The 22,956-nt window shown below is 40.1% G+C and overlaps 1 protein-coding gene across 3 annotated transcripts in view; it reads left to right on the plus strand.

Annotated features, from left to right (window-relative positions):
• LOC137411122 (serine/threonine-protein phosphatase 6 regulatory ankyrin repeat subunit A) overlaps positions 1 to 22,956 on the plus strand; it is a 203,643-nt gene that overhangs the window by 131,886 nt on the left and 48,801 nt on the right. For all 3 annotated transcript variants that reach the window (XM_068096573.2, XM_068096581.2, XM_078769660.1), the window contains 12 exons: positions 1,588 to 1,800; positions 2,481 to 2,559; positions 3,169 to 3,283; positions 5,990 to 6,072; positions 13,794 to 13,857; positions 14,460 to 14,528; positions 14,917 to 15,057; positions 15,617 to 15,700; positions 16,831 to 16,945; positions 17,040 to 17,114; positions 22,255 to 22,456; positions 22,677 to 22,764. In XM_068096573.2, coding sequence (XP_067952674.2) covers positions 1,588 to 1,800; positions 2,481 to 2,559; positions 3,169 to 3,283; positions 5,990 to 6,072; positions 13,794 to 13,857; positions 14,460 to 14,528; positions 14,917 to 15,057; positions 15,617 to 15,700; positions 16,831 to 16,945; positions 17,040 to 17,114; positions 22,255 to 22,456; positions 22,677 to 22,764 — 1,328 coding nt within the window. The remainder of the gene's footprint in view (positions 1 to 1,587; positions 1,801 to 2,480; positions 2,560 to 3,168; positions 3,284 to 5,989; positions 6,073 to 13,793; positions 13,858 to 14,459; positions 14,529 to 14,916; positions 15,058 to 15,616; positions 15,701 to 16,830; positions 16,946 to 17,039; positions 17,115 to 22,254; positions 22,457 to 22,676; positions 22,765 to 22,956) is intronic.

The following is a 22,956-nucleotide window of genomic DNA, read 5'->3' on the forward strand; positions in this document are numbered from 1 at the left end:
TCTGTGAAGTTTCCCCTCTATTGGATCAAAAATGACGGAGCGGCTCGGTTTTAAAGGTTCATGCTTAAAAACGTCATAACTCTGAAACCATGTGATGCATGACGTCATGCTCACTGACTTTTTTGTTCATCATGGGTATGCGATTCTGCCTGCAAAGTTTGGCCTCGATCTGTTCAGCCGTTGCAGAGAAAAAGGGGTTTTCGTGTTTTCACGAAAAACAATATGGCGGCCGAACCACGTGACTTGTGACGTCATAATTACCATTAAAATATTCTACAGACCGAGTCCCCCCTACGGTGAAAATTTGATCTCAATCGGTCCTATTATTGCAGAGAAAATGGTTTTTAAAGGAAATTAAAACTTAAAATGGCACTGAGTTAAGGATCGTCAGAATTATCAGAATTCCCAAAGTTCAAAGTGCCATAACTTTGTCAAAAATGTTCGAAACGTCGTGAAGTTCGAACTTGATTTGTAACTTATCATGAGGAAACCATGTGCCAAGTTTGAAATCATTAGCGTTAAGCGTTTAGAAAAAAAGTCCGGAAAACTGTTCTTTGCGTGACGGACTGACAGACGGAGGGACGGCGTGCAAACCTATAGTCCCCTCCGGTGTACACCGGTAGGGGACTAATAATCTCAAAAGTATGCATCTAACAAAAAAAGAGATACAGGAGTGAACTAGATTGGCACTCGGTAGAGAGCATACCTCCGCCAGGCTGAACAGTTTACTTTTTGTATCTCACTGATAGGCCAGATCAGGATTTGTACCTGAACCAAAATCAAATTGGCTTGTTCTTGTCACCTAAGCAAATCATCCACCAAGTTTTGCCATAATCCACCCACAACCTTTTGAAATATCATGCTACATATCGTTTTTCGCACTATCACTCAATGGCGAATAATTGCTCAGAAAATGTAAAAATTCTCTTATCCGGATCAGGATCTTCACCAAAATCGGATAGATTTGTCCTTGTCAGACACAGAACGTTTTGAGATATCGTATTATATATTGTTTTTTGCCCTATCAGTGATGAAGAATCACTTAAAAAAATTATCTGATCCAGATCCGGATCTTCACCAAAATCGAACCATTTCGTCGTTGTCGCACACCCAACCTCTCCACCAATTTTCGTCCAAATCCATCGATAACCTTTTGAGATGTCCTGTTCACAAACAAACAGACAGGCAAATGCCCAGACAAGGGTAAAAACATAACTTCCACCCACCTGCGGTTGTGAAGTAATAAATGAAATGTATTGAGTTCTGACGTTAAGAAAATGAAGAATTGTGAGGATCATGTGGGAGATTGTGATCCTTCTGGTCTTCTTGCCACTTCAAAAGAAAAAGTTTTTTTTTTTTTTGCCAGCCCTTATCTTTGTGAGCTAGTTTCCCCATTTATTGTTCCCCAGCAAGGTTTTACTGTACTGCAATTGCAATTGTCACAGCTTATCATGTCTTTCTTTTTTATTTAATTATTTTGCATTTCTGTAAAAGAAAAACCTGCACGATTTTATATCGACAAGTTAATTTCTGTCCTGACTCATTTAAGGGTATGAGCTGCTCTGTTGTCCACTCTTGTTTTGTCAGATCAATGAGTTGAACTGCTTTGGGAACACTGCAGTGCATGTGGCTTGCCATAATGGGCAGGACGGGGTCGTTAGCGAGTTGGTGAATGGTGGTGCTTCTGTGAACCAGCCAAATGCAAGAGGCTTTGCACCTCTGCACTTTGCAGCAGCCTCTACACATGGCGCGCTCTGCTTGGAGTTGCTGGTCAACAATGGTGCCGATGTAAACCTGCAGGTGGCTGAAACGTCATGGTTACTTTCACTTGGTGCTGTTTAACTGTTTGTGGTACCCAGTGAAGGTTGTCAATAATAAATATTTGCAACCCAGTAGAGACAGAGAACGAAAAGGCTGAAGAAAGAAAATATGACAGGATAGCTTATGATGCTTCATAAAGCTTGAATTTTGAACTCAACTGGACTATGTCCAGCTGAGTTTTTGTCGACACCCAGTGTCCGTCGTCCGTCGTCTGTCTGTCTGTCTGCAAACAATTCGACGTCTACGCTCTAAAAGTCACAAATATTGATTGAATTTGATGAAACTTGTTATGCAGCATCTTTAAGACATAAACTAGTTTGGGATTGCATTTGGGCGTTGCACGCCCAAAAATGGGCGCGGCAGGGTGGCCATATTGAAAAATCCATTTTTGTCATATTTTTTAGCACATATAAACTATATAGTTTGTGGTTCTATTATGCATATTCTAACCATATTGATATAGACCAGTTGAGTACAGGTTCCCTGGAACCTCTCTAGTTTTGATGATGTAATTGCTGATTTGGAAATGCAGACTCAGCATTGTTATAGTAACTTTAGGAATGAGCGGAACTCAAATGATATCTTGTGGGTTTTCCTTTACTTTGAGCTCGTTAATATGATGCCGAGTCAAATTGTTGTAATTTGGCTTTGTCTTACAGGGTAAGAATGGCCAAAGTCCTTTGCACATGACTGCCATCCATGGGAGGTTTACTCGCTCGCAGACACTCATTCAGAATGGTGCGTGCTGGAAAGTTTAATCCAAAATCACTTTTTTGTATTTGTTTTAATATTTGTCATTTTGCTAGGTGCAAGAAGCAATTTTGTTATGGATCTGTGAATCCTGGGTGTCTTGAGGAGCTCAATCTGTCAATATACTACCATCACAAAATGCCACTTTGATGATAATGATAATGATGATTATGATGCAGTAAATATATAATAATAACCACCTTTAGAGGCCATTTTTCCCCTTTTTGCCGCCTTTAACGACAAACAGGGAATTACCAGCAAGCTGGTACTCAATTAGCCGACCTCGGAAGGATGACAGGCTGAGTCAACCCCCCTGGCGTTAATTCAGCGATCGACCGGGATTCGAACCCAGGATCCTAGGATCCTAAGCTGGCACCCTAGCCGCTAGCCCAACACCAGGGCTCCAACTGAGCCCTGGTGTAGCCCAACACCACAACTCCAGATGATTATGATGCAGTGATGAATGAAATTTGATGGTTGTCTCCGGGTTTGTGATTTCGTCTTGGGTTTAGTTGACTTGTGTGAAGCCAAGTCTAAATGTCCTATTGTCAATGATTTGACTACAGGAACCGCAGGATCATGCACGTGTGTGAGCAGGTTGTGAGATCGATTTGGAGGATTGTGAAGGGAACACCCCATTGCATGTGGCCGCGAGATATGGACATGAACTTCTCATCAATATATTGATCAGCAACGGAGTTAATATTACAAGGTGAGGCCACCTTGCAGAGCTTGCCATCTCCTCCTTTTCTCTTTCCCTATCAATAGTTTATCGGACATGTTTTTGCCATCAGCCTGGCTGGGGGTTTGTATTCTGGCTGTCCATTCGTGCATCTATCTGGAAACTTTACTCAAATGAATGGACGCTTTTCTAATTTTTTTCTTTTTAACTCAACTGGACTATGTCCAGCTGAGTTTTTGTCGACACCCAGTGTCCGTTGTCCGTCTGTCTGTCTGTCTGTCGTCTGTAAACAATTCGACGTCTATGCTCTAAAAGTCACAAATATTGATTAAATTTGATGAAACTTGTTATACAGCATCTTTAAGACATAAACTAGTCTTGGATTGCATTTGGGCATTGCATGCCCAAAAATGGGTGCAGCAGGGTGGCCATATTGAAAAATCAATTTTTGTCATATATTTTTAGCACATATAAACTATATCGTTTGTGGTTCTGTTATGCATATTCTAACCATATTGATATAGACCAGTTGAGTTCAGGTTCCCTGGAACCTCTAGTTTATTTATTTCTATTCACTTTACAATACTCCACTATCAACGCACAACTTTGATATATTTATTTATATACATTTCACCATTCACCATCTCCACCACCTACATGTATATCTATTTAGTAATTTTAATGAAAAATATGCACTTCCCATTTTTTAAGATGTGGTTGGGGTTGGTAGCCTCAATGAGGCCTTGTATTCTTGTTGTCCCCCGTCGCACCGCAGAGCGGAAAGGGGACTATGGTTTTCCCCTCCGTCCGTGTGTGCGTCCGTCCGTCCGTCCGTGCGTGCGTGCGTGCATAAGCGAAGGACCGAATTCTAATTTGGTGTGTGGGTGCAACCAGGCATATGGAAGAACCCTATTGAAAATTAGGTCGCCACGTCAAAATCCAAGATGGCTGTCACCATATCTAAACCTTGTGAGCGCGATATCTTGAAAAGTAAATGAACTGCTAACTTCTAATCTGGTGTGTGGGTGTATCTACGCATAAGGAAGAACGCCATTAAAAATTGGGTCGCCACGTCAAAATCCAAGATGGCCGCCGCCATGTATGTCTGAACCATGTGAGCGGAATATCTTGAAAAATAAGCGAAGTACTAACTTCTAATCTGGTGTGTGGGTGTATCTACGCATAAGGAAGAACGCTATTGAAAATTGGGTCGCCACGTCAAAATCCAAGATGGCCACCACCATATATATGTCTGAACCTTGTGAGCGAAATATCTTGAGAAATAAACGAACTACTAACTTCTAATCTGGTGTGTGGGTGTATCTACGCATAAGGAAGAACGCTATTGAAAATTGGGTCGCCACGTCAAAATCCAAGATGGCCGCCGCCATGTATGTCTGAACCTTGTGAGCGGAATGTCTTGAAAAATAAGCGAAATACCAACTTCTAATCCGGTGTGTGGGTGTATCTAGGCATAAGGAAGAACGCTATTGAAATTTGGGTCGCCACGTCAAAATCCAAGATGGCCGCCACCATATATATGTCTGAACCTTGTGAGTGAAATACCTGGAAAAATGAACGAACTACTAACTTCTAATCTGGTGTGTGGGTGTATCTACGCATAAGGAAGAACGCTATTGCAAATTGGGTCGCCACGTCAAACTCCAAGATGGCCGCCTTGCGTCTTCCACTTTGTCAACTCGCATCACTTCACCGACCGGGGACCTAGGCGTAACACTTGTTATTATTTTATTACTTACAAAGGTACCCGGCGTTGCCGTGCAGCATTGAGTCGTTTCGCTGATGGGAATATTGAGAGGTTGGGGGGATTGACAGGAGGGGAGGGTGGAGGACAGGGGGAGGGAATGGGAGGAGGAGAGAATACTTCATTTATATTACAGCCTTAACATTGTCTTGAATGGCAATTTGTAATTTTATTTTCAAAAATGATAAAAAGTCAGCTGTGACAAAAAGTCAATTATACCACTTGCGACTGTATCACCATGGCTTACAAACATCTGTTGATAAGGAAAGACTGACTTTTATGGCATTATTTTGCGAGACTCTATACACGCCTTGTGTCCAGACATAACAGTGGTGAACAAAGGAGCCTTTATGTAATCCGTAATACCACATAGATATCCTGAACTGATTTTAAAATTTCAGAACTTTGATTGTATACTTGAATTCGTCTGTGAGAGGCGATTGTCGAAAATTGCATCATATAATGCATTAAATCGCTTGAAGCTTCCAATTTCAAAACTATAGCACCTACAATTGTGATGTATACAGCGATTTGTAAGTATTAAAATCAGACATTTGATGATGTGAGTGAAGAAAGTGAAAAAAAGAATTTTGTCCGCTTAATCGTGCAGAAGCCATTGCAGCCTACTCCAAGGAAAGGCGTCTTTGTGCAGGCCGAAAAACCTTATGACACCTGCGAGGTATAGTGGACTGACCAAGGATAAACCCTGTATTTCTTTTAATCAAATATGCTGGTTAATTATCTTCAAAGGGGTGTTTAAATACACCTCAAACACCCAGTTTTCATTCATGCACTCCCCTGGAGTTCGCTTAGTATGCCTGCAAAGTTTTGGGCCACTAGATTTCATGGTTTTGGAGTTATGGATGAGACACATACACTAACGGACACACATTGCCTTTTATTATTATAGATGTTATTTATTTATTGTTAGAATTGAGCACGTTTTCATTTCGATTGTTTTTGACTTGCAGGTGTGGTGCTCACAAGATGTATCCGCTGCATCTCGCTGCTCTCTATGGTTTCCCAGACTGCTGTCGGAAACTCCTTACACCAGGCAAGTGATTCTCAGAACACAAGGTACAGGTTTAATTTCCTAGTGTTGTTGTACTTTCATTGCACCAAACTTCAGTATTTGATGTTGATCAAAGGACAAGATGTTTTAACCTTTTTAATTTTTTTTTTTTTTTCTACCTTTTCTGTTTTCCTCCTGAAGTCTTCAACACTGATTCTGAAGTCAGTTTTTGAATTCGTAAATTATTGTCCAGATTTGCAGCTTAAAGTCAAAATAAGTTTCCAAGCTTTGATTGGATTTTAATGTTTCTAGTTAACAAGCATTTTCGAGGATGGAGGGTTCATTGAAATGACATCTAAACTTGGTGGAGAAACTTCGACATGCATCAAAAACAGTGCAATGTCACAATGAAACAAGAGTGATATGGGTCTCGTATGATGAGAGGATATTTTACAATTAGCTCATTTAACACAATGAAGCATGAGGAAACAACTGACAAATTAACAGAGTATACAGGATTTTAAAGTAGACTTTCTGAGCATCATTTGCTGCTTGCTTGGCAAGGCTTTCAAAAGTGTGATATTTGAGAAATAATTGATATTGGATAATGCTCTGTTATAACACTGTTGGCATAATTGCAGCACTATGTTAGAAAAGTTTGGTAGAGATTAATGAAAAAGCTTCAAATACAAGTTGCATTTTAGATATATGTCATTATTTTGGAGAATGTTGGTACGTAATCATCTGGTTGGATGTCCTGTGGTTACTCAATATCATTATATATCCTGGATAACCAGCTGAAACAAGTGAAATTAACACCTTGGAAATATGCCCATGTCACTCCTCTCTCCACGACATGTACTGCCGTGGGCAAAAATATTGGCACCCTTGCACTTTTTTCAAATAACTCACAATTTTCTCTAAAAATAAGTCTAAAAGAAGTAAGGTCTCCACAATGTTTTATTTCACTGTTAATATTACAGAACCATTGTTTTTGATTCAGAACTTAATATATCCTTTTAAATCAGAAAATAAACAGAAATGGCATTGACAAAATTTATTGACACCCGAGACTTTTTATTTGGTAGCACCAGCACTTAAAAAGAATGAAAGCACACATGGTCTTGGAGTTTGCAAAAAAGCACCGAAAGGACTCTCAGACTGTGAGAAACAATATTCTGTGGGCTTTCATGTGTATTTCACTGAGGAGAGGCTTCCGTCTGGTCTCTCTGCCATAAAGCCCAGATCGGTGGAGTGTTGCAGTGATGGTTGTCCTTCTGGAAGTTTCTCCCATCTCCACCCAGGATCTCTGGAGCTCAGCCAGAGTGACCATCGGGTTCTTGCTCACCTCTCTTACCAAGGCCCTTCTCCCCCGATTGCTCAGTTTTGCCGGGCGGCCAGCTCTAGGAAGAGTCCTGGCTGTTCCAAACTTCTTCCATTTAAGAATTATGGAGGCCACTGTGCTCTTGGGAACCTTCAATGCAGCAGAAATTTTTTTGTAGGCTTCCCCAGATCTGTGCCTCGACACAATCCTGTCTCTGAGCTCTGCAGACAGTTCCTTCGACCTCATGGCTTGGTTTTTGCTCTGACACGCATTGTCAGCTGTGAGACCTTATATAGACAGGTGTGTGCCTTTCCAAATCATGTCCAATCAATTGAATTTACCACAGGTGGACTCCAATCAAGGTGTCGAAACATCTCAAAGATGATGAAGAGAAATGGGAGGCACCTGAGCTAAATTTCAAGTGTCATTGCAAAGGGTATGAATACTTTTGTCAATGTGATATTTCAGTTTTTTCTTTTTAATAAATTTGCAAAACTTTCTAAAATCCTGTTTTCTCTTTGTCATTATGGGGTATTGAGTGTAGATTGATGAGGGAAAAAATGAATTTAAACGATTTCAGCATGAGGCTGCATCATAACAAAATGTGAAAAAAGTGAAAGGGTCTGAATACTTTCTGAATGCACTGTATGTAGGAATGCGAGCACTGATTCTGAAGTCACTGATTCTGAAATGCGAGTCTGTATATATAGGAATGCGAGCATTGTGGGTAGTTGCGAGAGGGGTGAATACTCTGGACATTGTTTGTGGGGGATGTTATCGGATGATGCCGTAATAAGCCTATTTGCAAATTTAAATAATCGATTTAATGAAGCATTTTCATTCGATAATTTGTGGGGTTGACTTTGTTTACGCAGCTGATGGAACATTCCCTGAAGCGTTTTCATTGTGTAAGATCTCTGATGATGCTTTCCCATAAATTGCAAATTGTAATAGATTTAATGAAGCATTTGCAATCTATAATTTGCGGGGTTGACTTGTTTATGCAGCTGGTGGAACATCCCACAAAGCTTTCGATTATAGTGCGGCTAAAATCTGCGGTCATGAAAGCCATGAAGATGTGAAACACACGACAGCAGCTGCAGAAGCAGATCAAGTTTGCAGCTCATAGATGTTTTTTTTTTCCTACGTATGTCCAGCTGCTTTGTGCATGGCTGGTGAAAGATGTAATGGGTTTTCTAAATGTGTCAAGCTGGTGGCTCGTGAAAAAAAATTTCACCCCTGAAAAACAGCGAATTTGCGGAACACGGCTGCAAATAGGAAAAAAACCCCCCGCGATTTCACGGATCACACCCACGAATAGAAAAAAAAAAACCATGATTTCGCAGAACACGGCCGCGAATAGAAAAAAGGCCGCGAATAGAAAAAAAAAAACCGTGAAGTCGTGGGACATTTTTCCGCGAATAGAGAAACGGGTCACATTTTATCAACCGCGAACACACGGAACCCACGAATAGCGGGGTCTGACTGTATATACATATAGAATATAAATACATATGTACATATACATGTATGTATGTATACAAGTGGGGTATGCTTACACATTGTGAGCAATAACAAACCGTTCTTCATACATAGGTACATAATAAATAGAAGCTTTATGATAATAGGCAAACATCACCGACCTCCTGCTAGATATCAATTTAGTATTTATTTATTTTACAGACGTGTCTATGGTTTTTTTCCCGTAAATTTTCATTGAGATTTTTATTTCAGTTTACAGTTCTAGAATTTACAATTTAAAAATGCTACATATTGAATGAAGTTTTTTATATTTTTTTCTTTATTTATTACCATGTGCTTTTGCGGTTTTTTAAATGTAAAATTTCATTTACGGGCGCTTTCCTATGGTTCTGTGCTTTTTCCCGGTGTACCGGCTTCAATGTCGGTCAGCATGCCAAATTTCATCTTTCGACAACAAATGGAAGGTACTACCACCTTTAGGTACTGGAAATGGTACTACCATTTCTACTACTGGAAATGGTACTACCATACTGGAAGGTACTACCACCTTAACAAATGGAAGGTACTGAACATTAATAATAGTCAGTCAGTTAGTCAGTGAGTGAGTGGGTAGAAACAGCATTTTATATATATATATATATATATATATATATATATATATATATATATATATATATATATATATATATATATATTTCTATATATATTTTTTAATATATTTATATCTATGTTTTTATATATATATATATATATATATATATATATATATATATATTTATATATTTATATATTTATATATTTATATATATTTTTATATATATATTTATATATTTATTTATATATTTATATATATACTGTATTTATATATTTATATATATATATATATATATGTATATTTGGGACACCTGTGGGAATGATGGTTCCTGCAGGTGTCCCAACCTATGCTGATTACTTGATTACAAACCCCCTGTCTGTATAAAATCAGTATTGGAACAGACTGTTATTACACCCTCTGAAGCATTATTTGGACAATATTGCACTGCAGGAAGTAGTATATTGCATGCTGGAGGAAACTCTGACAGGAAGAGGCCTGGCAGACCCAAAGCCACAACAGAATCAGAATACAAGTTTCTGAGAGTCAACAGCTTGCGTGATAGGTGGCTCACAGGACAACAGCTTCAAGCACAGCTTTACACTGGTCGAAGTAAGCAAGTCTCAGTTTCAACTGTGAAGAGAAGATTTCGAGCTGCAGGTTTGACAGGTCGAGTGGCAGTAAGAAAGCCATTGCTAAGATGGCAAAATAAGAACAAGATGCTTGCCTGGGCCATGAAGCACCGCCAGTGGACTACTGAAGATTGGAAGAAGGTCTTATGGACCGATGAATCAATATTTGAAAGCTTTGGTTCATCACGCAGTGTTTTTGTACGCCGTCGAGTAGGCGAAAGATGGTTCCCTCAGTGTGTGACACCAACTGTCAAACATGGAGGAGGAAGCGTGATGGTCTGGGGCTCTTTTGCTGGATCCAGAGTCGGCGACTTGCACAGAGTGACTGGCACCCTGAACCAAAAGGGCTACCACAGCATTTTGCAGTGCCATGCAATACCCTCTGGTATATGCCTAGTTGGTCAGAGGTTCATCCGACAGCAAGATAATGACCCTAAACACACCTCCAGGCTATGTCAAAACTACCTTCGAGGAAAAGAACAAGACAGTAGGCTTTAAATCATGTAATGGGCAGCACAGTCTCCAGACTTAAACCCCATCGAGCTGGTTTGGGATGAACTGGACAGAAGCGGGAAAGCCAAGCAACCTACAAGTGCAACACATTTTATTTCCATTGTAGAAAGAATGCCACGAGTGTGTTCGGCGGTTATATGCAAAAGGTGGCTACTTTGCTGAGGCAAAAATTTAAATTAAATTTTGTTAAACAAAATGATTCTATGATTTATTTTTTATCTCCAATTGTTTATTTGTTCTCTGCTTAATTTCAGAGGACATTGAGACATTAAACTGCATAAATTTCAATAAAAACTGGAAAAATTGAGGTGTTCTAAAACTTTTGACCTGTAGTGTATATATATACGTATAGAATATAAATACATATGTACATATACATGTATGTATGTATACAAGTGGGGTATATATATATATATATATATATATATATATATATATATATATGTCGGGCTACCTCTCGAACTGAAGAAGAGGCACGTTTGAAGCAGCAAGAGCGGTTTAATGAAACGAACAAAACGCAATTGTGGAGCCCGTCTCGGACCCGCAGAGCTTTGTCACACAAGGCAGTGCAAATCCGAGCCGCACTGAAAAACACAGCAAAAGACAAGTTGTTTTTAGATGAAATAACAGAAAAAACGCTGCGCTGAAGTATGACCTCAGACAAGAGAGGGCTGAGTTTGAAGGCACAGATGTGTGTGAAAGTAAGATATTTCTCAAGCTCTTATTCCAAACAAGCTGGGCTTACAAGGCCCAGCGATGCGTTCTCATAAACAAGATCCCTTGTGTTACATTTGGCAGTAAAACATATTGAGCCAGGCACATACAAATCAAAGGAAACATATTAACTCATACTCTGCTCGAGGTTAACTGAAGGCAAAACAAGAATTAAATGGCAACTATTCCCATAACTTTCTCCCTTTGGAAGATGTTGAAAAACGTCTCCAAGGCTGGATCTGACTGAGCCGTGGAACAACATGTTTTGCATTGAATCTAGCTTTTTTGAAGCAAGCAAAAGAAAGACAATTATATATATATTTCTCAGGTGCCCTGGGTCACGTGGCTGGGCCCCCCATGCCCCCCCCTGCCCGACATATATATATATATATATATATATATATATATATATATATATATATATATATATATATATATATATATACATACATATACATACATACATACACACACACACACACACACACACATACACACATACACACATACATATATATATATATATATATATATATATATATATATATACACACACACACACACATATATACATACACACACATCACATAAGGGAAAAAATTGTGCTTTCCAGATGTAAGCAATAGGACAACAATTATACAGCTGGAACAACAATGGCAAAACTGGCTTTGGAGCACCAAAATGGTGTCGGTTAGCAGGAATATACACTGAATCAAGTCTGCGAGAGTTCAAAACCATCGATGGCAAAAGAGAAAGTTGCTATGAAGCCACTAATCGGCACAATATTTACACCCATACATTACACTTTAATTGTGTACGGACTAAAGGAATTGTAAGACTTAAGACTAAACGACAGATATATAATTAAATAATCACTCGTGGCTCCCAATCTTTTGATAAAAAATATGATATAATAATTATTTGCAAGAAACCATGCAACTCCATGTTGTATTTATATGCTTAAAATGTCTCTCGTTTGGTGTCATGTTCTTCTTCTGGTTGAATGTTGAGCTTTGCCTGATTAATTACAGAGCTTTTCAATTGCAGGGCAGGAAACGGGAGAAAGGCGAGCATGTGGATGCACGGACAGACACTACGCCACATTATGTAGTAGATAGTAGGGCATACTTCCCAATAAAACATGGCTACACTTTCAAAGTGATGATCATGTCATGTATGGTGGCCGGTTTAAACCCAAACTCTGAACGAAGTACCAAGTCAACATCGTTTTTTGCAAACATTGCTCCAACAGGCACAACAAAGGAAAACTAGAACAAGGGAACAAGTGCTTTCCCAATCCCAAATGTTTGTGGGTTTTTTTCACATTCGCCAAGACCCAAGGAAAGGTTGCATGCAGAAAATGTTTTTTCTTTTAATTACCCCACGTGTGCGAAGCGAAAAGTGGGTTATGCAATTGGTTCACTTTTTCTATCTGCAGACATCAATCTTTGATCGGGGAACTACTTCATTTTGGTTGAATTTTACATTTTGAATACTGTAGGACACAAATCGGAACATGAATCACCCCGAGTGTGCATGCACACAGCGAAGTGGGGTTATTTTCTTTGTCTGTCTGTCTATCTGGCAGTCCAACAAAATTGAAAATCATTCCAAACAGGAAACCTACTGTGTTTGGAGATGTCATAAGTGACACAAAACAAGCACAAAGAACCGATTTGTCGTGTTAAACAAGGTGGTGTAAAAGACACTGCATCAATGGCGGAAATCTTACAAAAACGTTTTTTCTACAGCCTTTAAAACCTTTATTTTATTTCAATGGAATTATATACTTCAAGACTATGTTACTACAATTCGTGGATGCCTAAAAAAAACAATAAAAAAAACGCACACGAGAACACAAAATTGCCTTCTTGTCACTTCCAAAAACCTCCAGTTTAGCAGTACTTAGACAAATTATTACACCATTTTACGCCATCTTGACCAATCAAATTTTCCGTTCGCGCTCTCCGATGGGGAAATATCGAAATCCAGTCAAAATCGCTGCTCATATAAGATGTAGATCATGCTTGGAATCGCAAAGCAATAGTTTAATATACCCTTCCCATGTCTTTTTTTTCTCAAGACTACGTAGTGTAAGGTATTCTATGAACTCTCTAGCTTAATATTTTTTTCGACCACGAGGAATTAGCAGATCATTAATTTGTTCCCTGAGAATAATTGTAGAACCAAAGCTGTTATTCTTGTAGGATACTATTTGCTTTCATGTCCAGGGCTCTTATTATAACAGTGGGTCTTGAAATGTGGCAATGCCCGAGTGGTGCACACTGCAATGTTTACGCACCGGTTTTTGACTAAGGTTATCATTACAATTGATCATTCTTCATAATTTGCTTGTTCATAATTTTTAGTGTGAGGTGGAATACCGGTATTCAGGGACGGAGGTTTTTACATATTTTAATTTTCTTATTGCAATAAGGTATAGCTTCTTGAAATAATTGTGTATTGTGCCAATGGTGTCAACAAAATGACTTTTCTCACCCGATAGGGTTCAACATCAATGCTGTTGATGTTAATGGGAGGACGTGCCTCCATGCAGCAGCATCTGGCGGGTAGGTTTTAACACATTTATTAGGCCATCTCATCTCGATTCTCGAAAGAGATGAACTTGTAAAATGGGTCGTGATCTCTGGATGTCTGTCAGTCCGTCTGTCCGTTAATGTTTTGCTACTCCTCCCTTATCACCTGGCTGGTTGTTCTGGAACTAGACACATGTATACAAGACACTAGCCTGCACATTCACTCGGGCTTCGATTTTTGGATTTCGGGCCATGGGGCTCCCAGGGCGGGTTAACCCCCAAACTTCTGATCCCGACTCGTCGCTCATTTTCCAACTGATTGCTCTGAAATCCGTTACAGCCCTTCTCCTCGATGGTCCGCAGGATCACCCTGGTCTTAGATGTTTCGATTTCAGGACTCCCAGGTGGGTCCACCCAAATCGTCAGTGGTCTGAACTACAACCTCAAGAGATGACCATCAGCCCACATTAGGGCTATTTATTGCCAATCAGAGGCACTTGAACAGTTTTCAGATGGTTCTTGTAATAAACTAAACTGTAAACTTTAACATTCTGTAGGAGTAATAAAGTTTTCTTAATTTATCCCCTCCTCCCCTTTCATTCACACATTCCTCAATCACCACCAATCTCCTGCAGGAATGTGGAATGCGTAAGACTGTTGTTGGACCTCGGCTGCTATTTTGAAATAAAGGATCGGTTTGGAAGGTGAGATTCGCAACCAGGAGAGGCAGTATGTATTGGAATGATAACCCAAGCTGTAATTTTTTAAAATTAGGTCATCTCATCTCAGTTCTCGAAGAGATTAACTTATAAAATGGGTTGTGATGCCCGGATGTCTATCCGTCCATTAACGTTTTGCTATTTTTGTAACTCCTCCCTTATCACCCGGCTGATTGTTAAAAGCATACTTCAAATCACAACCGATGTAATGAATTTGTGCTGGCCATTTCTGACTTATTTTCCACTTGTGACCAACTCCTCTTTTTGATTCCTTTTTCGTCCTTAACCCCCTCAATCCCACCTTTGCCTTGCTTCTTTGCTCATTTCTTTCACTCCTGCTCACCTTCCCGTTTTGATTTTCTTCTTCGTTCAGAACGGCCCTTCATTATGCAGCAGCCGGATGCCACTACCTTGCTCTTATCCGGCTACTGCAAGCCGGCGCAGCAGTGGACGATGCTGACCTGAGAGGATGCCACCCATTGCACTATGCTGCAAGCTGCAACCGTGATGATCAGTGAGAACCTCTGAGCTGGGTTTAGACCCTTATTGCCACCAACTGTTTGGTGGCAGAAACTTCCTCAATATTCCTACTAAATACCCTGTATTTCTGCCTGCAGTTGTTGTTTTACACCCACCTCCCAATACCACCTATGCTCTGTATGTACCGCCACTTCACCTGCGTTAAAAGCTATTTTAATAGCCTTAACCTCTCTATGAAAGAGCCAGGCTAATACCATTATAAATGTGAACTAGCAGGTACCCATGAAAATACCACATTATATAAAATGTTACTTCAACAATTTTATACAAAGAATAGTTACTTGATGAAATCACACCCCACCCCAAGTCCTCAGCGAGTCCAGCATTTGGTTATTTCAGAAAAATCGTATAATTTTGTCATAGATGCTTATGTCTGGCAACGCCATGCATTTTGTCAAACTGAAAGGTTTCTTCTTTGTATTATTATTCTCATTCAAGTCATGCCAATGGCAACTTGCATAGTTTAGCTTTGTTGCGAAGTTGTGCGAAAGTGCAACTTTGGGTTTTTATCTGCCATCCCCTCACCACTTAAGGAAGAAAATTGTGCTGGAGGCCTCGGATGGTGCAATAGATGAGGTGGATAACTTTGCAGAAATAATGGAGAAGGATGCCTTGCTGTAAGTGCATCTGTCCTCACATGTCCGTTACCATACTTTTTCTTACTGATGCTTCAACTGTCATTGAGCATTCTCATCTACACCGTTCCTCCTCGTTTGTTAAACAATTGTGAACCATGCTTGCCACACACACAACAATGTCAGTGCTGCATGCTCTTGGCCAGTTTGTGGCAGCTGTTAACTGTCAATCTTTGTATTACTGAACACCATTAACATCAGTACAGCTTGTAAAATTATCGTGAGGATTGTTAATTATCCTGGACATGTGAAGCAAAAGCATGGTTAAGCAATTGCTTTACATCTGTCTGCCTCTTGTCAGTTTATGATTGAGGAACAACGTATTTAAATCGAATGTTCTATTTTGAACATGAATACAAAGACAATTTCTCATGTTACCGTACTTTGGCTTTGAGTTCGTCCCGATCACGCATTCGCAGAGGAGTGAGATAATATTTTTACTCTCTGTCTGCCTGCCAAGCAGTCAAACAAAATTGAAAATCATTTCCCACAGAAACCTTATTGTTTTTAAGGACGTTATAAAGGACATTTACAACAGTTATGAATAACTAATGTAATGTGTTAGTAATTGACAAGTTAGTAATTGGTGGTGTAATTGACACTGGGTAAAACAGTGGAAAAACCCGAATAAATGTATTTATACACCTTCAAATCTCTTTAAACCTGAATTGAAATTGAATTATGTACTTGAACACCAGAGAATAAAAATCGGAGTGTTGTTTATTTTATTTTATCTGAATACACGGGTGACAAGTCAACATGATGTATTGGATTTAAAGCTGATATCCCAGCATCAAAAGCTGCGCACCCAGATGATAACAGATGCAGCATCTTTCGTTTCACTGGACTCTGAACAGCTTCATTGAAATGGCAGTAGTGTAGACCATTGATGGGATGCTGCCATGTTGACATCACCAACAAATAATGGTGGTTTTGCCTTTTAAGAGCTTGTCAAAATGTTGTATTTTACATTTCCATTGTAGGAGGAAATGTGGTTCACTCCTGACTTTGCAAAGTGTTGGTATTTTATTTTTCTGGGGTAATTTTGGTTTTGACCTTTGTATGTTTTGTCAGTTATAACCTTTTTGAACCATCTTTCCACAACTAAGCAGGTGCTTGAAGCATTTGATTCATATTGGGGGAGCCGGTCCATATGCCCGTGATGCCCAGGGATACACTGCAGCACATTATGCCGCGGCCTCAGGACATGCCCTCTGCCTCAAACTGGTAATGGTAATCGCAGAACGATGAATCATGGCTGACATTTTGTGGTGAGGCGTCACATTGATCATGCTAAGTTTTCTGTTTATTTTTTCTATAGCTTCTGGAACTCGCAGGTACTGACCTGTTGAATAGTCCACACAACTGGAACCTCACAAGTCCCCTTCACCTCGCTGTAAGTTTCCTTGTTTCCTTTGAAAATTGTTACCTCCACCAGCAAAGTTGGATGGATGTTATGTTTTCATCCATGTCTGTTTGTCTGTTTGTTACTGGTAAAATCCAAGATTTTTCAAGTATATTGGTTGGTGGACTGTTATTCTCTCTGTTTGTCAATCGCCCACAAGTCACAATTGTAAACCGATCATCATGGAACTTCACCCAAGTTGTAGAGGTAGTCACAATTGAGAAGCCTATTGATTTTGAGGTCAAAGGTAATCTTGAGGTCGAATTTATAAAATCATAATTTTTCATCCGATTGACTTGAAATTCAACAGGATTTGCAAACTGGGTCACTGAATTGGGATAAAGCCAACCATTTTTGAGGTTGAGGTCAAAGGTCAATTCAAGGTCAGACTTCTAAAATCATCGATTTTAATCCAATTGACCTGAGCTTTGATGAAGATCGTCAATTTTAATCTTCATGAAATGGACAATTTGTTGTAACCATGACAACTTTTTTGGGGGGGGGGGGGGTGGGGGAGGGTGGATCTTGCAAGTATCGTGATTGTGCTCTGCACGACATCTTTGTTGCTTACAAAAATCAAAGATTTTTCAAGTATATTGGTTGGTCTTGTTCGTTATTCTGTCTGTCTGTTTGCCTGTCTATCGCCTACAGATCACAATTTTAAGCCAATCTTCAAGAAACTTCACCAGATGGTAGTTGGTCCTAAGGAAGAAGCCTATTGATTTTGAGGGCAAAGGTCATTGAGGTCGAATTTCTAAAATTGTCATTGTTCATCCCATTGACCTCAAAATTGAACAGCATTTGCATATTCAGTCACTAAATTAGGAAACCAACTATTTTAAGGTCAAAAGGTCAAAGGTCAACTCAAGGTCAAACTTGTAAAAATCATCAATTTCCATCTGCAAAATCGTCAATTTTCGTCTGACTTGGGAGTTAAACAGTAATTGCATCACTGAATTGGGAAACCAATTATTTTAATGTCAAAGGTTCAAAGGTCAACTCAAGGTCAAACTTCTAAAATCATCAATTTTTATCCTATCAACTTGAAAATTAAACAGCAATTGCACAGTGCCCCACCGAATTGGGAAATCAACTATTTTTGAGGTCAAAAGGTCAAAGGTCAGCTCAAGGTCAAACTTCTAATATCAATTTTCATCTGAAAAATCATCAATTTTAATCCAATTGACCCGAGCTTTGATTAAGATCAATTTTAATCTTGATGAAATGGAAAATTTGATGTAGCCATGGCAACTTTGTTTGGGGGGAGCGATGCATTTTGCAAGTATCGTGCTCTGCATCAAGTCATCTTGTTACGTGCAAAATCGAAGATTTTTCAAGAATATTGGTCTGTTGCGTTTGTGGTTCTGTCTGTTTGTCTGTCTGTTTGTCACCGGCCGACAGGTCACAATTCTAAACCGATCGTCACGAAACTTCACCAAATGGTAGAGTTGGTCATAAGCAAGAAGCCTATTGTTTTTGGGGTCAAAAGGTCAACATAGACCAAAGGTCACCAACTTTGCCAAATTTCTAAAATCCTCAATTTTCATCTGATTGACTTGAAATTTGAAGATGACTTGCATATAAAAAAAACCCACCGTTTAGAGGCCATTTTTCCGTGCAAAGCGGGGGTTGGCCTTTTCGGGGACCGTGGTTGTTGTTGTTTTTTTGGTCCCCTTTTTGCATATCTGGTCACTAAATTCAACCACCAAGTATTTTTGAGGTCAACATAGGCCAAAAGGTCAACAAAGGCCAAATTTCTAAAATCCTCAATTTTCATCCAATTGACTTAAAATTTAAAGAGGATTTGCATATCTGGTCACTGAATTCAACCACCAAGTATTTTTTGAGGTCAACATAGGCCAAAAGGTCAACATATGCCAAATTTCGAAAATCCTCAATTTTTATCCGATTGACTGGAAATTTGAAGAGCATTTGCATGTCTGGTCACTGAATTCAACCACAAATTATATTTTAGGTGAACATATGCCAAAAGGTCAACATAGGCCGAATTCCTAAAATCCTCAATTTTCATCCGATTGACTGGAAATTTGAAGAGCGTTTGCATATCTGGTCACTGAATTCAACCACCAAGTAATTTTTTGAGGTCAACATAGACCAAGTTTCAAAAATCCTCAATTTTCATCCGATTGACTTGAAAATTGAACAGCATTTGCACATTGAGTCACTAAATAGGGAAACTAACTATTTTTGACGTCAAGGTCAACCTTCCAAAATCATCATTTTTCATCTGAAAATTCGTCACTTTTCATCCTGTTGACCCAAGCTTTGATCAAGATCGTCAATTTTAATCTTGATGCAATGGACAATTTGCTGTATCAATGGAAATGAGGACCGCAAGGGGACCGTGTCCCTTGCATGGGGACCGCAAGGCTAAACCCTGCTCTAGCAGGGAAAATGGCCTTAAAATGCATGTTGTTGTTGTTTGTTGCTGTATCAATGGAAAACCTTTAAGGGGGGTGGGGGGGGTGAGCGGATTTTGCAAGTATCGTGCTCCATGCTCCGCATGACGTCTTCTTGTTTGTTTGTCTATCTGTTTGTGAATAGGATATCTCAAAATTGGATGGAGAGGTTGGGTATGTGACAAGGACAAATATATTCGATGTTGGTGAAGATACGAATCTGAATACAACAATCTTTTTAATTTTCACAAAGTGATTCTTCACCATTGAGAGGTAGGGCCAAAAACAATATACAGTGCATATCAAAAAAAAGGTAATCCGAATTCAAGGGGTTAATATGCAAAGGTTATTTAGTTTGACAATTTACATGTGGTTTACCAATTATGAGGAGATCCTCAGCTTTCCATTGATGCCTTTCATGCATCATTGCTGTCACACATGACCGAGTACATGTTCATTGAAAATGACAAGTTCAAATCGCATTTTTGCAAGTTTCGCTAATTTGGTGCAAGACAGTTTGCAAGACAGTTTGAAATGGACGCATTACTTGTCGACTGCCAAGTTGATTATGTAAAATTGTTAAGCTGGTCTGGTAATCGTCAGTTGCGTCATCCTTTGTTTAAGATGGGTCTTTAAGATGGGCCTACAGTGTATGGGTTTAGAGACAGTCTGAGTCATTGAAAAGATGGTTCAACGTACAACAGCGGACCTTCGTGGTTACAACCTTTCACCAAACTGGAAGTTTGCAGCGAACTCGTGATGCGTTCAGGGAACGTTTCCCAGAACGGGAGCCTCCAGCAGCTAAAACCATCTGGGCAAATGTTAGAAAATACCAAGAGCATGCCACTAGCCTCAACCGCAACAAGGGGAATTCTGGTAGGAGGCGCACTGGGCGATCGGAAATGAACATTGCAGCAGTAAGGGAGCAAGTTTTGGAGCATCCTAGGGATACCAGCGCAAGACGAAATGGGACGGGATTGCCTTCGGCAACATTCAACTGAATCACAAGACTGGACCTCCACCAACATCCATATCGGATTCACATCCGGCATCAGCTTACGCCAGGGGATTTTGCCAGGAGGCTGGTGCTTGCCGGATGGTTGACAGCACGTTGCGAAGCAGATGTCAATTTCCTGCGGTATCTCGTTATCAGTGACGAAGCTGCTTTTGCCATGGACGGCAAGATCAATACCCATAATGTTCTTGAATATGCACCGACAGGACAACCTCCGGAATTTAATTTTGACACCGACATGAATCGACAAAAGTGGACTGTTTGGTTGGGACTTTGTGGAAGTGGTCAGGTGATCTGACCATTTTTCTTTCAAAGGAATGCCAATGGTAACAGGTATCTGCAGATGATCAATGATTAAGTTTTTACCACAGCTGGAGGAGAACTTTGAGCGACAGGTTTGTGGTGTCTTCAGATATCTCTGGTGGGCCCAAGACGGCGCCCCAGCACATCGTCTTATCGCTGTCCGAGATCGACTGAGAGAACTCTTTGGAGACCGAGTCATCGCCCTCAACCATGCAGTGGAATGGCCGCCACGATCACCTGACCTCACACCATGTGATTATTTCCTTTGGGGACAATTAAAGAACAAGGTGTTCGTAACTCCTCCCCGTGATCTTGACGAATTGCAGGGCCGTATTCGACATGAAGTGGATGCTTTGCGCAATGACCCGGCTATGGTGAGACGAGCAGTTCAGGGCATGCTCCGCCGCTGTGAGCTTTGTGTTGAAAGGGGAGGTGGACATGTTGAAGGTGTGGGTGCATAAAGGCCAATCATTCCTGAGAAAAGTTCACATCTGACGTTCATTTTGCACCAATTATCCTGACTTGCACCAAATTAGCCAAACTTGTAAAAATGCGATTTTAACTTGTCATTTTCAATGAACATGTACTCGGGCATGTGTGACAGCAATGATGCATGGAAGGTATCAATGGAAAGCTGAGGATCTCCTCTTAATTAGTAAACCACATGTAAATTGTCAAAATTAATAACCTTTGCATATTAACCCCTTGAATTCGGATTGCCTTTTTTTTAGATACGCACTGTATAACATGATATCTCAAAAAGTTGGATGGATTTGGACAAAACTTGGTGGATGAGTTGGTTAGGTGACATCAGCAAGCAAATTCAATTTAGTTTTTAGTTCAATTTAGTTCCTGGCCGCTCCTCCCTCCGGTCAGATCAAACTGTGGTTCAGGTCCGGATCCAGATCCGGCCTATCAGTGGGATACAAATCACAAACTGCTCAGCCTGGTGGAGGTATGTGCTCTACCGACTACCGTTCTGGTAATCTATGTAGACGTACAATGATGTCTTGCAATATCTTTTTCCTGCATTCGATTTTTCTTCATGATCCACCATGAGCTTTAGTCATTGTTTAAAAAAAATAAAAAGTAAAGGAAAATCACCAGGGTATCAAATGGAGTAATTATGTATTGCACGTTTCAATGTGTGTATTTATTCAGTTTTCCATCCATTATCACCACTGCCATCATGTTTGTTTGACCCTTGAGCAGTTGTGCAGCACATTGCACTTCATTTATCTGAAAATCAGGACTTTTTAAAATGGAATAAAAACATTGAGCAATTGTTAGTTATGCTATACTGTAGCTCCACGTGATATTGAGAGAACTTCAGTTTAGCTGATGTTCTGTTCTCCAATATTTTCCCTCTTTGCATCTGTTTCCATCTATCCAGGCTTATCATGGGCATCAGCAGGCTCTTGACGTTCTTCTCCGGTTCTTTGGCTCCCCTGATGCTCCTGATGGACTAGGCCGCTCACCTCTGGAACTCACTTGCCAACGTGGCAACGCAGAATGTACAGCCACTCTCCTGACTCACGGAGCTTCACCACTCATCCGTGCATGTCCCACTCGGCCCACTGCGTTACATGCAGCTGGTATTATCATCTTAACGTTCTTTGGAAAGGGTGGGAAAGGAATTGCTGTTGAGTTAACATTAAGTTAGCTCATGTCTGTCATTGAGATGCAAAAACTTCAAAATACTCCTTGCCTTACACACCTGACTTGAGGGAGACATTTTTCCACTGTAAGTTTTATAATCTCAGTCCCTGGCCTATCTTCTTCCACTTCCTTGGCCCCTGTCTGTTTGTGTTCCAGCTGGTCATGGCCATATCGATTGCTTGCGTGATCTGCTTGATGCACTGGACACTCCCATGGCTGTAGACATTGCAGACAGTGGTGGACTGTAAGATTTACAGCCTGACCTCTCACAACAGGACACCTGTTTCAGTCACATTTCACCTTTTAGTTATGTTGTAAATGAACACTAAATGGCTAAATTCAGGCATGACAATTTCCTACCAGTTAACTGAGTTTGTTGTTGCAGTATTTTAACTAGAACGCCACTCAGTAGAGCGCATACTCCCGCCGTGGGTCA

Source organism: Myxine glutinosa, chromosome 1, assembly GCF_964187855.1.
Source record: "Myxine glutinosa chromosome 1, kmMyxGlut1.1, whole genome shotgun sequence".
Taxonomy (NCBI): Eukaryota; Metazoa; Chordata; class Myxini; order Myxiniformes; family Myxinidae; genus Myxine; species Myxine glutinosa.